Source organism: Ptychodera flava, chromosome 8, assembly GCF_041260155.1.
Source record: "Ptychodera flava strain L36383 chromosome 8, AS_Pfla_20210202, whole genome shotgun sequence".
Lineage (NCBI taxonomy): Eukaryota > Metazoa > Hemichordata > Enteropneusta > Ptychoderidae > Ptychodera > Ptychodera flava.
In genome coordinates this window covers 40,466,308-40,480,367 of record NC_091935.1, presented here as the reverse complement: position 1 = coordinate 40,480,367, position 14,060 = coordinate 40,466,308, and the positions used below count along the sequence as shown (strand labels likewise).

General features: G+C 35.0%; 1 protein-coding gene across 1 annotated transcript in view; it reads left to right on the top strand.

Annotated features, from left to right (window-relative positions):
• LOC139139343 (E3 ubiquitin-protein ligase RNF170-like) overlaps window positions 1-10,032 on the top strand; it is a 28,509-nt gene extending 18,477 nt beyond the window's left edge. The window contains exons 3-5 of the mRNA XM_070708220.1: window positions 683-756; window positions 1,722-1,835; window positions 6,415-10,032. Coding sequence (XP_070564321.1) covers window positions 683-756; window positions 1,722-1,835; window positions 6,415-6,687 — 461 coding nt within the window. The 3' untranslated portion in view covers window positions 6,688-10,032. The remainder of the gene's footprint in view (window positions 1-682; window positions 757-1,721; window positions 1,836-6,414) is intronic.
• Window positions 10,033-14,060: the final 4,028 nt, after the last annotated feature.

Here is a 14,060-nt window from a genome sequence, read left to right as displayed (position 1 = left end):
GTGTACTGTTATATCAACAATCATTTCAAATATACATGATGACATTTACTATTTAAAAGTTGATTGGTTTAAAATTGAGCTGTCCAAGAATTAATTGCAATGTGTTCGTTATTGCATGCACAAGCAAGGTGTGTCAATTCTGAACAAAAAAGACAAAAAAGATTTCTGTGTAACAGATCATTTGTGTACTGTCATAAATTACGGTAATAAATTAAGGTTTGCTCCAATGTATCATAAAACTATTATTCTACTGGTAGTCCATTTACATTCTAATGATTAGAATGTATTTGATGTAGGAAAGTCTGCCATGGTCTGCATATTCCAGGAAGGTTACATTCATGAAAAGAAAAGATCACTTTGCTCATGAATGTTGTCAGTACAATTTTAAGCAGATCTAAAGCACATTGAATCCAAATCTTCAATCAGCTTATACTGCTTGTTTCATATCTAGTAAGTAAAACGGCATTGAAAGTGGCATACCCAGGCAAGGTTCAAGTATTCTGCAGTCTGTCCACCTTTCTGAAAGCAAGACTGTTACAGATAATCCCATCATACAAAGTTTGATATTGTTAAATATTCATTTGTCAAGTCATACCTTGGAAAATATTTAATGATACCTTGTAGGCTATCTCACTTTTTCACTGTGTAAATAATGTTAACATATATTTTTGTATCTTCATAGCTAATTGTATAATAACCTACTGGAGACATGGTTCTTGGCTTGGTGCAGTGCAATGTCCAGTATGTAGACAACAGGTAAAGACAAAGTGGTCCTATGTTTTGGTGTTTGGCAAATTTATATGATTTGGTGTTTGGCAAAGTAAAATGATTGTGTGTTTGGCAAAGTTATATGATTGGGTGTTTGGCAAAGTTATATGATTGGGTGTTTGGCAAAGTTATATGATTGGGTGTTTGGCAAAGTTATGTGATTGGGTGCTTGGCAAAGTTATATGATTGGGTGTTTGGCAAAGTTATGTGATTGGGTGCTTGGCAAAGTTATATGATTGGGTGTTTGGCAAAGTTATGTGATTGGGTGTTTGGCAAAGTTATGTGATTGGGTGTTTGGCAAAGTTATGTGATTGGACGTTTGGCAAAGTTATGTGATTGGGTGTTTGGCAAAGTTATGTGATTGGGTGTTTGGCAAAGTTATATGATTGGGTGTTTGGCAAAGTAAAATGATTGTGTGTTTGGCAAAGGTATATGATTGGGTGTTTGGCAAAGGTATATGATTGGGTGTTTGGCAAAGTTATATGATTGGGTGTTTGGCAAAGTTATATAAAGTCATTGTGTACAAATAGTCCTTGAAGATGATTTCTTACAGCACAATATTGTTACCAATTGATTGTGTCAGGAGTAACATTATTACAATCAACTTTTTAGAATGAGGCAACATGTCAAGAGAAATGTTTGAGTTTAAAACCTGCAATGTTGTTAAAAATCAGACTACTGAGACTTGCAACTTCCAATTAAAGACAGCATCTTGAATATTTGGTAATTTGGTTCATTCTTCAATTTATAATTAAACCAGACTTGTGTAAAGATGATGGTGCTTCTTGTTTACACATGTGATTCACATATGCCATGGGGCCCATCTATTCACACATGTTATAGGCCCTCTCCATTGCCACAGTATTAGAAATGATTTTGACAAATGTAGCATACATAATGATGATGCATTGATCAGTTCTTAGTACTTATATGATACTCACTTTATATTGCAGGTAACAATGTTGTTTGCAGATTTTTCTGAACAGGAAAGAGATTCCGATGAAGGCAGAGCTAGACTTCAAGATATTAATGCTTACAATAGACGTTTTTCAGGTGAACCCAGACCTGTAAGTGAATCCTCAATATTTCATACCATTTGCAAATGTTTTAACCATTACAGGAACGTAGTGTAATTGAATCTCACTGCGTATTTGATACTGAAGCAATAAACCACACCCAGCAAAGGTGTATTTTGACCAGTTTACAACATTTTACACAAGAGATAGTGAGTGCATATATGAAGTGAACTCATCAAAACTGAGTGGTATACTGCCTGCTGAGTTGGTTTATTGTTCTGGCATGGAACGTAAAAAGAAATTTTCTCTAGCTGAGAGCTTGCACTTGATCCAACCATGATCTATTGCAAATATAGCACGGTTATTTTCACATCTTGACCAAGAGATTGCTGTGTTTGCACCATCACTATATTGGTATGTTATAATAAAATTTACATTATGCAGTTGTCCTTTTTACTCTGTAATTTTCACTTGATTATTTGTTGGTAAATGTACACCATGTTTAGAGTTCCTCATGTAAACAAATGATGTCATTTTATGCATTAATCTACAAAGGGTGCAGCCATTGCTTTCCTAAACAACCAAAGCAAATGCTGATAGAGTTTTGATATTGCATGTCTTTATCTCCAAAACTTTGCAGCATATTAACAACATATTTAGTATTCTGTCATTATACAGTAAAATCTTTACGGCCCTGACACAGGTTTTGTGGACCTCAGTTGTACTGCCAGACTGGTGCTACCACTAAAGGTTTGGCCTGTTTGCAATTAAAACTTCGTCTGCAAAACCTGTATCAGAGCTCTAAAGAATTGTATCGATTTGCTCGATAGAATACTTGAAATCTTTGATAAATATTGCCATTTTGTGGTGAATATAATTTTTTCATTACGCTCCCATATATGCATATGTATATATGCAAATGGGAGGTATTCGTATGAGGTGGCAAAATGGCGTATGTGTGTATGTATGTAAGTATGTATGTATGTCTGTTAGTCCGTCCACATCACAAACTTCTAAACCGTAGCGCCTACTGTATTAGTATTTGGTGTACAGGTGCACCTAGGGTTGGAGATGTGAATTTGTTCAAATGAACATGTCAGTGCCAAAAATATGCAAATGAGGGAAAAAAAGGAAAAATCCTACAAATGGCCAAAACTCAGCAAGCATTGGTCAGATTTGGTCAAAACTTGGTATGCAGATTTATTTAGGTATTCTAAATTATGTGTGCGAAATTTGGATGAAATTTGCATGTTTGTATTTTTAGGGTATTTTTTCCGTTTTTAGTCAAAAAATCTTGTTCTCTGAAATCGCTCGTCTGATTGCTATGAAACTTAATATTCATGTTCCTCAGAATGACCTCAGTCATGCTTGTACAAATTGTATTGATATTATCATATTTGTAATTTTGGGGCAATTTTCCCAATTTTTGATGAAAAATTTTTTAATCCAAAAACTACTGATATGATGGCTTTGATACATGTATTTGGTATACAGGTATCTAAGATTAATCTCAATATAATGTATTGAAGGTATGTTGAAACTGGCAATTTTTTTTTTATTTTGGGGCAATTTTTGCCTTTTTTGGTCAAAAAATTTTTCTCCTAAAACTTCTGATCTGGTAGCTTTGATATCTAGTGTACAGGTTCCTAGGGTTTATGTTAATTAGATATATTTAAAATTAGGATGAAATCTACAATTTTGTATTGGGGGGGGGGCAATTTTTCTAATTTTTAGTCCCCACGGACACCGTCCGGGGGGACTTATAGGTTTGGTCATGTCCGTGCGTGTGTGCGTCCGTGCGTGTGTGCGTCCGTGCGTGCGTCCGTCCGTTCACGCAGATATCTCAGAGATGCAAGAAGCGATTTCATTCAAACTTGGTACAAGGATTACTTCATATGTCATACAGATGCACGTCGATTTGTTTCGTGATACGATCCAATATGGCCGCCAGGCGGCCATTTTATTACGATTTTTTCATGTACAGAGCCATAACTCAGACATGTTTCAACCGATTTTATCAAACGTTGGTACAAGGACATTGACCAATGTCATAGATATGCATGTCGATTTGTTTTGTGATACGATCCAATATGGCTGCCTTGCGGCCATTTTATTACGATTTTTTCCTGTCGAGGGCCATAATACTCTAAGGCATATCTTAACCGATTTTATTCAAAGTTGGTACAAGGACATTAACCTATGTCATACATATGTATGTCAATTTGTTTCTTGATATGATCCAATATGGCTGCATGGCAGCCATTTTGTTACAATTTTTTCGTGTCCTTAGCCAAAACTTGGGCATGTCTCAATTAATGAAGAGGACTCTATCCTCTTAGGACATGTAATCAAAGTACCCATTAACAAGTGGGGACTGTGTCATCAACGATGACTTGTTGGTCAAAAAATTTGTTTCTCAAAATTTACCAGTCTGATTGCTTTGATATTTAGTAAACGGGTCCTTAGGGTTTTTGTTAATATTGAAATTAAGTTGAAATCCGGAATTTTGAATTTTTGGGGCAACTTTGCGAAACTTTCAGTTTTACTGGGATATCTTTCATGTTGTATTTTAAGATTTTTTTTGGTAATTTTATACCTACTGGAACTAAGAGTATATAATGTGGTGATTTAGTAAGCATTTGATATGGTAAACTGTATTTGGTGTTGAAATGCGGTAAAAAAATCCTGGCAGATTTTGAAAAAATTCCAAACAAATGCCAATAAAAAATTCAGCCAGAGAAGGTTTGACAAAAAGAAAAGGTGGGAGAGTGGGGAAAAAAGAATGTACAATGGATTGGATAAAAAAGATAATGTACCTCATCGATCTTCCAGACACCATCCCTTATCAAATGGTCCACCCCGATGTATTTTTTTGCACAATTAACCATGCAGTGTATTTTAGTTTAAGATGTCAAGTTAGGTAAGGATTTGAAAGGAATAGTCAAGTTCACCACAGTTTAACTTTATCTCTTGTGTCATCACCCTTGTGTAATTGGTTAAGTTTGTAAGTTGTTCCAGATGTGGATGCACCAGCTGTTCTGGAAGAAAACAATGTTTACTTTTCCCTGTAGAGTTTCTGAGTTAATGATTGTACATGTATGTTGAAATTTCTCCATGTATCTGGTGTATGGGCAAAGTGTAAACATTGGTTGCATGTTATGTATTTCAGTCTATGTCAAATATTGTAAATGAAAAATCAAGAACAGTTTACTGTGTGCTTGTAAAAGATAACATATTTGTCAATACATAAAGTGCCTTGCAGATTGATTTTCTGAAAGATTATCACAGAAGTAAAAAGGGAAGAAACTAATCTAATTGCTGTAACATATTCACTCTCAGTGCCTGTATAGGCCAATACTTAACTATTTTATCATTACATTCAGCTGTTTGTTATATCTTTATCACTCTCGGACACTCCATGGGCCAAGGCACACTTGGGGTCAATGTCATCACCAGTCTGTGTATGTCAGTCTGTCTGTATATGTATGTCCATGTTGCATACCATTGGTGACTTGTTTTGATAACTATATGGGAGCGAACAGTGATGTTGTCACTATTTTTAGTGAATAGCATGAAGTAAACAAATACAAAGTTGGCAGTGATGATAATGTATCACATGATGCTGTCAGCAATAAATGTAACAAATTTAAAACCAACTTGCACAAGTGAGTTTTGTTATTTGAAAAGTTGACAAAGCCAACATACAGACAGCAGATCTACTTTACTGTGTTCATACTATTACTTGGATTCATATCCTCTACCATTATTAGTTTATATTACCCTGACAAGTAGTTGATGAAAATTTGAAAATCTGAGGATGAAAAGTTTTGTAATGATATATGTATTTATGACTCATTATACAAAAACTCAGTAGTGAGAAATACTGTCTATATAACTGTAAATGAAAACATAAAACAATGAAATGTTGAGTTTATTTATACAGTGCATTTTAGGCCCCAATGCATTAAACAGCTAGTATTTTGCCGTGTGGCTAAAGCTATCCAGTGTTCTCCCCAGGATTTTCTGGTAGAGTGGTGGTTAATTTCCATAACAATAGATGAAATTGCTTTGGTAATTACCATTAGTTGCTATTTTTTACCCAAAATTGTAGAGTGGCGGCCACCACTCTATAATTGCTCTGGGGAGAACACTGCATACTACCGGTAATGTACCACCATGTTACTCATCTCTACATTGGTTAAACTCCTGTTTGGAAATAATTAGGCATACAATTGATCACTCTCTTGCTGGTCTAGCGCACCCACATTGAAACATACAAACATGACATTTAGGTTGTGATAAAATAAACATGATACAGTGAATTAACAGAATGATATCAAGTATATGAAATATGACAGTTGTGGTGTCTTGAATCTTTGCAAAGAACCTTAATCCTTCCTTCAAGAAATGCTGTCAATTCCCAGACTTGCCCTACCTTCCATAGTATAAATCTGTTTACCATACATGTACCTGTATATACCAAAATTAAGAGGTGCATTGTAGGTGTATATATAACATATATGAAATTACATTTCAAAAGATTTTGAGAAAGGATTGTCAAGTATAGAGATAAGCAGAAACAAATGATCAACATACACTGACAGGTTTCATTGTGTTGTTGTTATTTCAGCTTATGGACTATATACGGGACCTACCAACATTGCTACGTCATGCATGGGGTGAATTCTTTTCACTAGGTGGCTTGGTATGGATGTTCAGACTACGTATTGTCTTATGTTTACTGGCAGCAATTCTATATTTTGTATCACCACTGGACATTATTCCAGAAGCAGTTTTTGGATTAATAGGTTTCATGGATGATCTGTTTGTAATCTTACTGCTATTGATTTATGTGTCAATCATATATCGTAACATTGTTGCTAATAGAGCAAGGGATGCATAATAGTTTTACAACAGCAGAATTTTGTATTCACAGTTTTCAAAAAACCCAGATTTTTTAAAAGTACTTTTGGTTATAACCAAGATGTTCAATAATTTAGGACATACTGTTAGATGAATACACTGGCAAAAAAATGGATAAATGCTTATAGCTCCATGAATTTTTGGTGTATGTTGTTTATTTTGAACAAAGTTTTATAATTGTGTACTTTTAAAGTTGGCGAAAGGCACATTAAAGTCCTACAACGTAAGTGATTGATTTCAGTATACGTTTTTTTAACCATTGAAATCAAATTGTTAACTTCAGATTTAGTTATTGAAAGTTTAAACACAGTGCAGGGTATTTCAAGCCTAAGCTTGCAACCTTGTTCATAGAAAGCCAGATAATGTTACAGTAAAGCATAGGTCACTATCTTTTCATTTTTCTTGAAGGAACGTTGAGAAACGCTAAAATACTACTACAAAGTGAAACATTAAATCATGGTGTTTGATTTTAACCCTGATGTTGCTATGTTCATATGTCACCGTCAGGTGAAGTTGGTTAAAGGGATATAGTCATCGGAACTGTGCTCAAAGGTCGTATGGGACCCATACGACCAATGGCAACAATGTATCCAAGGCACAATGGTGATTGATGACAGTTAAAACATGTCTGTCATAATCTATCATCGTATAATTTAAATGTTGCAGCTATGATGATGAGGTGCATCTTGATATCATGCACGAAATACATTGTTTGTAAACAAGAAACTCGCACAGGCACAGTTCCGACGGCTATATCCCTTTAAAATCAGTGAGCATAAACATTCCCATGTGTCACATTTTAACAAAGACTTGAATATTTTCAGGTTCTGAAAACACATATCTGGAAATATGATTTTCACAGACTTGACAGACTATCACTTGCATGGCAACTAGGTGAGAATATGTTTAGGGTTTGGTTGAATACCACTGAATACTTACTTGACAGGTACCATGCAGTAAAGGGGCAAATCTCTCATAGATGTATATCAGATATTTCTTCTGTGCAGGACATATTTGGTGAGCTACAAAGACTCCACAGTGTTTGAAGCCATTAATGTATGGTTTTCATTCAATTATCCTAGGCTTGTGTATCACAGTTATTTTATTAGTGATCAAAGGATTTCCTACTGAAGTGATATGGCAATGTTTCAATGAAGTCTTGATTGATGAATTTTTGATTAGCAGAAAAAATCACACTAAGCGACTTCTAAAACCATTTGATTTGAGTGAATCCCATTTAAAATTGCTCTAACTATATCTAAACTATAGATGGAAAGATCATTTTCCATGTTCCTTCAATAGATGTACATTTCTCAGAATAGTCATATTGTCATTACTCAAAATGGGATTTCTTGTAAGTCATCCATTACACAATTTCTTCTTAACAATGCAAAGACTCCGCTAAGTGTAGTTGTTCAATTTTTGTCAAGTTGACTTATCTTTGTAAAACTCAGTGCAGATGGTCGCGACGCTGTGTTGCAGTCAGCTTTCAAGAATTGTCAGTTTGTTTCCCACTGAGCAGTTACAAAGTACTATTACATATCATTAACTTGTGTATATCAATTTCTGAAAGCTGTGCAGTACTTTGCATTTGACTGTGTGATGTATTCTAATTTGTATCTTCAGATATTTTTACAAAGTACAGCGTCAATAACTTTGTTTTTGCTTACACTCTCTGTCCTTTCAATGCCATTTAGTGTCAAACACAAGCATTCTTGCAACTTTCTGAACACAGCTTCATTTTAAAGGCTCTTTTTACTTGGCCAGAAATTTCTGAGTAAAGTGAATATTTCATTCAAACTCTTTGAATGAGTTGTGTATTTCAATACTATGTGAGACAGATGTGACAGACATTGACTAAGTCAAAGCATGCTGACATTGCATGAAAAAACAACCATACTTCAGTTTCACTATTAACTGGCAAGATTTTTGGCATATGTTTGTATACTGGTTGAATATGTTTCTTCCTATGTGTAGTGATATACCCGTATTGTTTGTTTCATGGCTGAAATGGATTTCCATAAATGTATTTATATTATGTAAGACATTTAATCTTTGTATGAAACTGAAATTGTTCATATTCATAAGTAACATTTGTGTCTTATGTGTAAGAATCTGCAGATTTGAAAATCATGACAATATTGCTGTGTTGTGTTTAGTTCCAGACCACATGTCAAACTGATATTTACAGCAAGTACCCATTTCTCTTCTGTTGACCTTGTAAGAATAATCTGTCATGAAACTTAAATGCCTTATACCATCTTATTGTGAAGATTTGCATATTTTGTGAAACCATTTGGGACATTGTTGTCTGCTTTTAGTTCTTTCTTTTTTTAAACAAAAGTGAAAATCTGTAAATATTAAATTGCTATTTCTCTGAATAATTGTTGTAGTTTTCAGGACTTTTTTGGTGACCAACATTATAAGCAATTTTTATCAAATATTCTGGAATGGTATTTTTCCAATGAAAGATTTCTGCTTGCTTTTTCATACAGACTTATTAAAGTCACCTCTCTTCAGTCAGACTTAGCATCCAGTTTAGGATTCTGGCCCAGTTGGATAATCTGTAGTGTAGTTTGGCAAATAGGTGGAGAGCATTCAGTTTGGAGTCAACCCCATTGGTATCAGTAGGGCAGTAAGGCAAATACTCCTATAATTACAACGAATAGGTTGACTATCAAACAATTATGGATTTATTTACAAGTTTGAATTGACTTAGAATTGAGGGTGAATTGAGAATTAATATTATGGTAAGAATTTGGATGTACCCATTAAGTTCAAATAAATGCCAATAGTTCTGCCAAACAGTGATGTTATTTTGAGCCAAGGAGCTCTTTACCAGCAGTGCTGCTAAAGACAATAAGTGTCTTACAAAGATGCAATGAAAATTTAATGATAATATATAAGAAAATTTATTGCTATGTCCAACTCAAGTAAAAGGTCCCCTGGGAATATACTGTACAGCTTGTACAGAATATGGTGTGGTAGTTGAAGCTTGAAGCTATTCAGAAAACTATGGTATAAGTTATTGAAGAAACACTGTGTCAAAGTGATGTGCCAAGAAGTTCTAAATTTCTTTCAAGCAGTATTGAAAGAGTTACTTCAACAGTTGATAATGTTTTATTATAGTTATAGTATATTGGTAGATAAGCCCTGCTATCCAATATGGAAAGGAAAGGAAAGAAGCAATAACTCCTTCAAAAATAATGCATTTTGTTTTCCCATTTTCTAAATGGAATTGACAAGCATGATGTACAGCTCAACAACACCATTTGTCAATACTCATTATCTTTGGGGCAAATAAAGTTCAATTTTGCTAAAACAACCACCTTGGCTTATTGATATTTTGTGTAAAGTATGCGGAAATACATGAAATGCATAGGAAGTAAAATTGACATGTGCAAATATGTTGCTACACCCGTATGTAAGGGGCCATGGATAATTAAAATACAAAGTACTGTATTTAGGGGAGGGGGTTCGGTTGTATTTCGATTACTGTGCGCAAAAATGGCACTACATATTTTCATATTACAACATCTTGCTACATGTTTTTATGTAGGCCCTATTGCAAAATATCACTATATTGTTTGGCATGTACCCGGACAGTGCGGCACCGGCGCTACGCCAGTATTCTTTTGACATCCATGTGGTTCAGTTCACGAGTAAAATACTTTAACAGTCATTTTGGATACACTGTTTCATTTCATTCCATCGGTTACGTTATTGTTGAGTTTAAGTTTGTGCTGAACAAAGATTGATTTTAGAGGGGGTATGCCGCGTGGGTTTGGTGGAGGGGCCTTCAGTACTGTATGCACGATTTCATACGGGGAGGGGGGGGGAGCTGAGTAACGTATGCATGATTTCATACCAACGTAATTACCAACTGTTGGTATGCTGATACAGAGTGAGGCTTGGTTGGATTTTCGCACTTCCAAACTTTCATTTAGGGGAGGAGGGGAGGGGGATTGAGGCCAAACACAATTACTTCCGTTTACTGTGTACATGTTTTAATTATCCCTGGCCGTTAAAATGACGAAATGTGTATGATTATATTTTTAAAAAGCATTAATAACTCTTTGCTCACATTTGGTTCAATGTTGCAGGCCAGATTGAGTTTACATACCATGTATTTGACTGCTTCTATAGGCTGTACCTTGTAATTCTCATAATGTCAAGTGCATCTTTGCACAAATTGATACACCATCCATCAAATACCAAGGCGAACTATGTAATGGTTGGCAACTGTTACAATGGACACACAGATATACAATACCATGCAGATGTACATCAAAATTGGTGATACAATCTACCATATCAAAGTGAAGATATCCTCTTGTAATGTATTGCATGGAATTTATGTAAACAGTATTTGGTAATCCATCAAGCAGCAATGTATTAGAAAACTTATTATTGGCTGTGAAGTCTTTGTTTGTGTTTCTGTACAAATCATCACCAACATGTAAAATTCTGACTCACAGTCATTGAGATTTTCTATAAGTTTACACTTTTACTATAGAAATAACGGGCGATGCGCTGACCATTAACATTTATTTGTGGGCAAGGGCGAGAGGAAAGCCAAAAATTAACGGGCGAGGCTTGCTGAGCCCGTTAATTTGGCTTTCCTCTGACGTTAATGGTCAGAGCGGAGTGTGTTATTTCCATTATATTATCAGCGAACCAAAGAAAACCGTCAAAATTTCCGAAAAATTTCAGGAGCGAACGACAGCTGGGCCCCAGAAACTGAGCAATACGCGATGCACTGTCACGCACTGTAAAAAATTGGCAAATCCGGAGATGTTTTCAGAAAAAAGTATCTCAACTTGACCTACAAGTGCTCCATTTTATTTTGTGATTGATCATGATTTACTTTTGAGCTGTAAAGTTTAACGATACTTTGAGTTGCTAATCTTATTATTCATATTCACGGGCCTGTAAACAAACCATTACTGTGTATTTGTGGTCAGTCACATGGTTCAGCTCGACCAATCAAAATGCGACGGGCAGGGCATGGTAATATAATGCTCATTATCATACTTTGATAATTGATACTTCATTAATTTTGAACATCCTATTCACATTTGAGCATGTATCTTGCAATTGGATCCGGGAATTCTAGCGTGAGATATTTAGCTTTTTTTTTGTATCAAAAACAGCAAAATTGTCCCCAAGATACAATATTGCTTGTTTCGGCACAATTTGAACGTTACTGACATAAATTGTCCCCGAGAACCTTTGTTTCAAATTTCTTAGAAATCGGACCAGCAATTTCAGTGAAGAATTTTTTGACAATAAAAGGAGAAAAATAACTCAAAAATACAAATATGCAAAGTTCACCACAATATGAACAAACTTAAAGTTTACCCCTAGGAAATGCATACCAAGTTTCCATAGCAATAAGACAAGCAATTACAAAGAAAATGATTTTTTGACCCAAAATGGGAAAAATTGCTCTAAAATACAAATAAAATATTTCACGACAATTTCACAAACTAACAGAGGTCAGCCTTAGATCATGTATACCAAAGTTTCAAAATAATTAGACAACTTGTTTCAAAGAAAAGATGTTTTGACCAAAAATTTGGAAAATTGGCCCCAAAATATGAGTCTGAAAATTTCAACTCAATTTGCACAAAACTCAAAACTTACATCACCTGCATACAAAGTTTCAATGAAATCTACTCGTAGTTACAAAAATTCAGCAATTTCAAGGATTTTGCCCTTTTTTTACCTTATTTGCATATATTTTTGACACTAACATGTTCATTTGAAGCAAATTCACATCTCCACCCCTAGGTACACCTGTACACCAATTTTACAGCAAGATGTCAGGTGCTGTGGTTTTGTTGTTTCTGACGAAGACGGGCATACATACATACAGATAGCCTTCCCACTGTTAAACAGTTTGCTTATTGTATAACTTAAAAACTATCTACTGTTGATTGACCAATCAGAGTGCTCAATTCAGGATGTTTAATCTACTCGTAAAGCCTTGGTCACCAAATTCCAGAAACGAATGACAGCGCCATAGTAAAGTACTGTCCAATCAAAAGTGAACATGTCATATTCTGTAGACATCTGATTTAATTCAAATTTGGTAACTATACTTGGATACTTTGTTGTCCTCTTGAAAGTGTTCAGTTTTGTACTTCGTCCAATTTTGGAATCTTTATTATACTCAACTTACACTAGTAGAGAGTATGTTATGGTACATTCCAAAATTGGACAAAGTACCATACCACACTCTCTACTCTAGTGTGAGGAATTGAGTATTATAAAGATTGATTGATTGATACAGATACTACAGATATACATATAAGATGCTACATATATGATGCTACATATATATATATATTATATATATATATATATATATATATATATATATATATGTTGTGTGTGTGTGTGTGTGTGGTGTGTGTGTGTGTGTGTGTGTGTGTGGTGTGTGTGTGTGTGTGTGTGTGTGTGTGTGTGTGTGTGTGTGTGTCCGGCACCCGCGTGACAAATGTGAGCTAAGGGGAGAACCATTTGATTTCGGGGGGGGGGCATGGAGGAAGTGGGTATGGGAGCAAATTTTTTTTTCCTGTCAGAGTGACAGCAATTTTTTTTTTCTACTGTCAGACCTCCATCAATTTTTTCTTTCCAAATGGGTTAGCAGTGCAAATTTTTTTTATTGGTCATCAAGTTTGTAACGCGTTGTATATAAGGGAGTCGTCATTATTTACGGCCTGAAACTCTGAAATTTTGAGTGACCCCCAGCCCTCGCCAACCATGATAAATTTGAGTAACCTCCCTCTCTAACTCTGAAATTTTGACTGATCCCCCCACTTAGAAAAGTTAAATACCAATACATGTAATTGTAAAATTTACAAAATACAGCAACAGTAAAGACCTTTCAAATCCTGATGTACCCTGCTAGACTATCATCAGTTATCTCATGATGGTTCAAAAAAGGTGAACCCTTAAAAAACGAAATTCAAAGTCACAATAAAATTCACGCAGTATCTAACCATAAAGTATATTTTTAGCTCCCATAGCCATATGTATATATGGCAATGGAAACTATTCTTATAGGCTAGGGAAATGTCTGTATGTATGTATGTCTGTATGTCTGTATGTCCGTATGTCTGTATGTCTGTATGTCTGTATGTCTGTCCGTCAACATCAAAAACTCCAAAACCGCTGCACATTTCATCTTGATATTTGGTGTGTACATGGATGATGGGCTGTAGATGAGATTTTGTTCAAATGAAGTTGTCATTGCCAAAAATATGCAAATTAAGTGAAAAAATGTAAAAACAGTCAAAATTGAAAATCTCAATAACCACTGAGCAGATTACATGAAAAATTAGCATG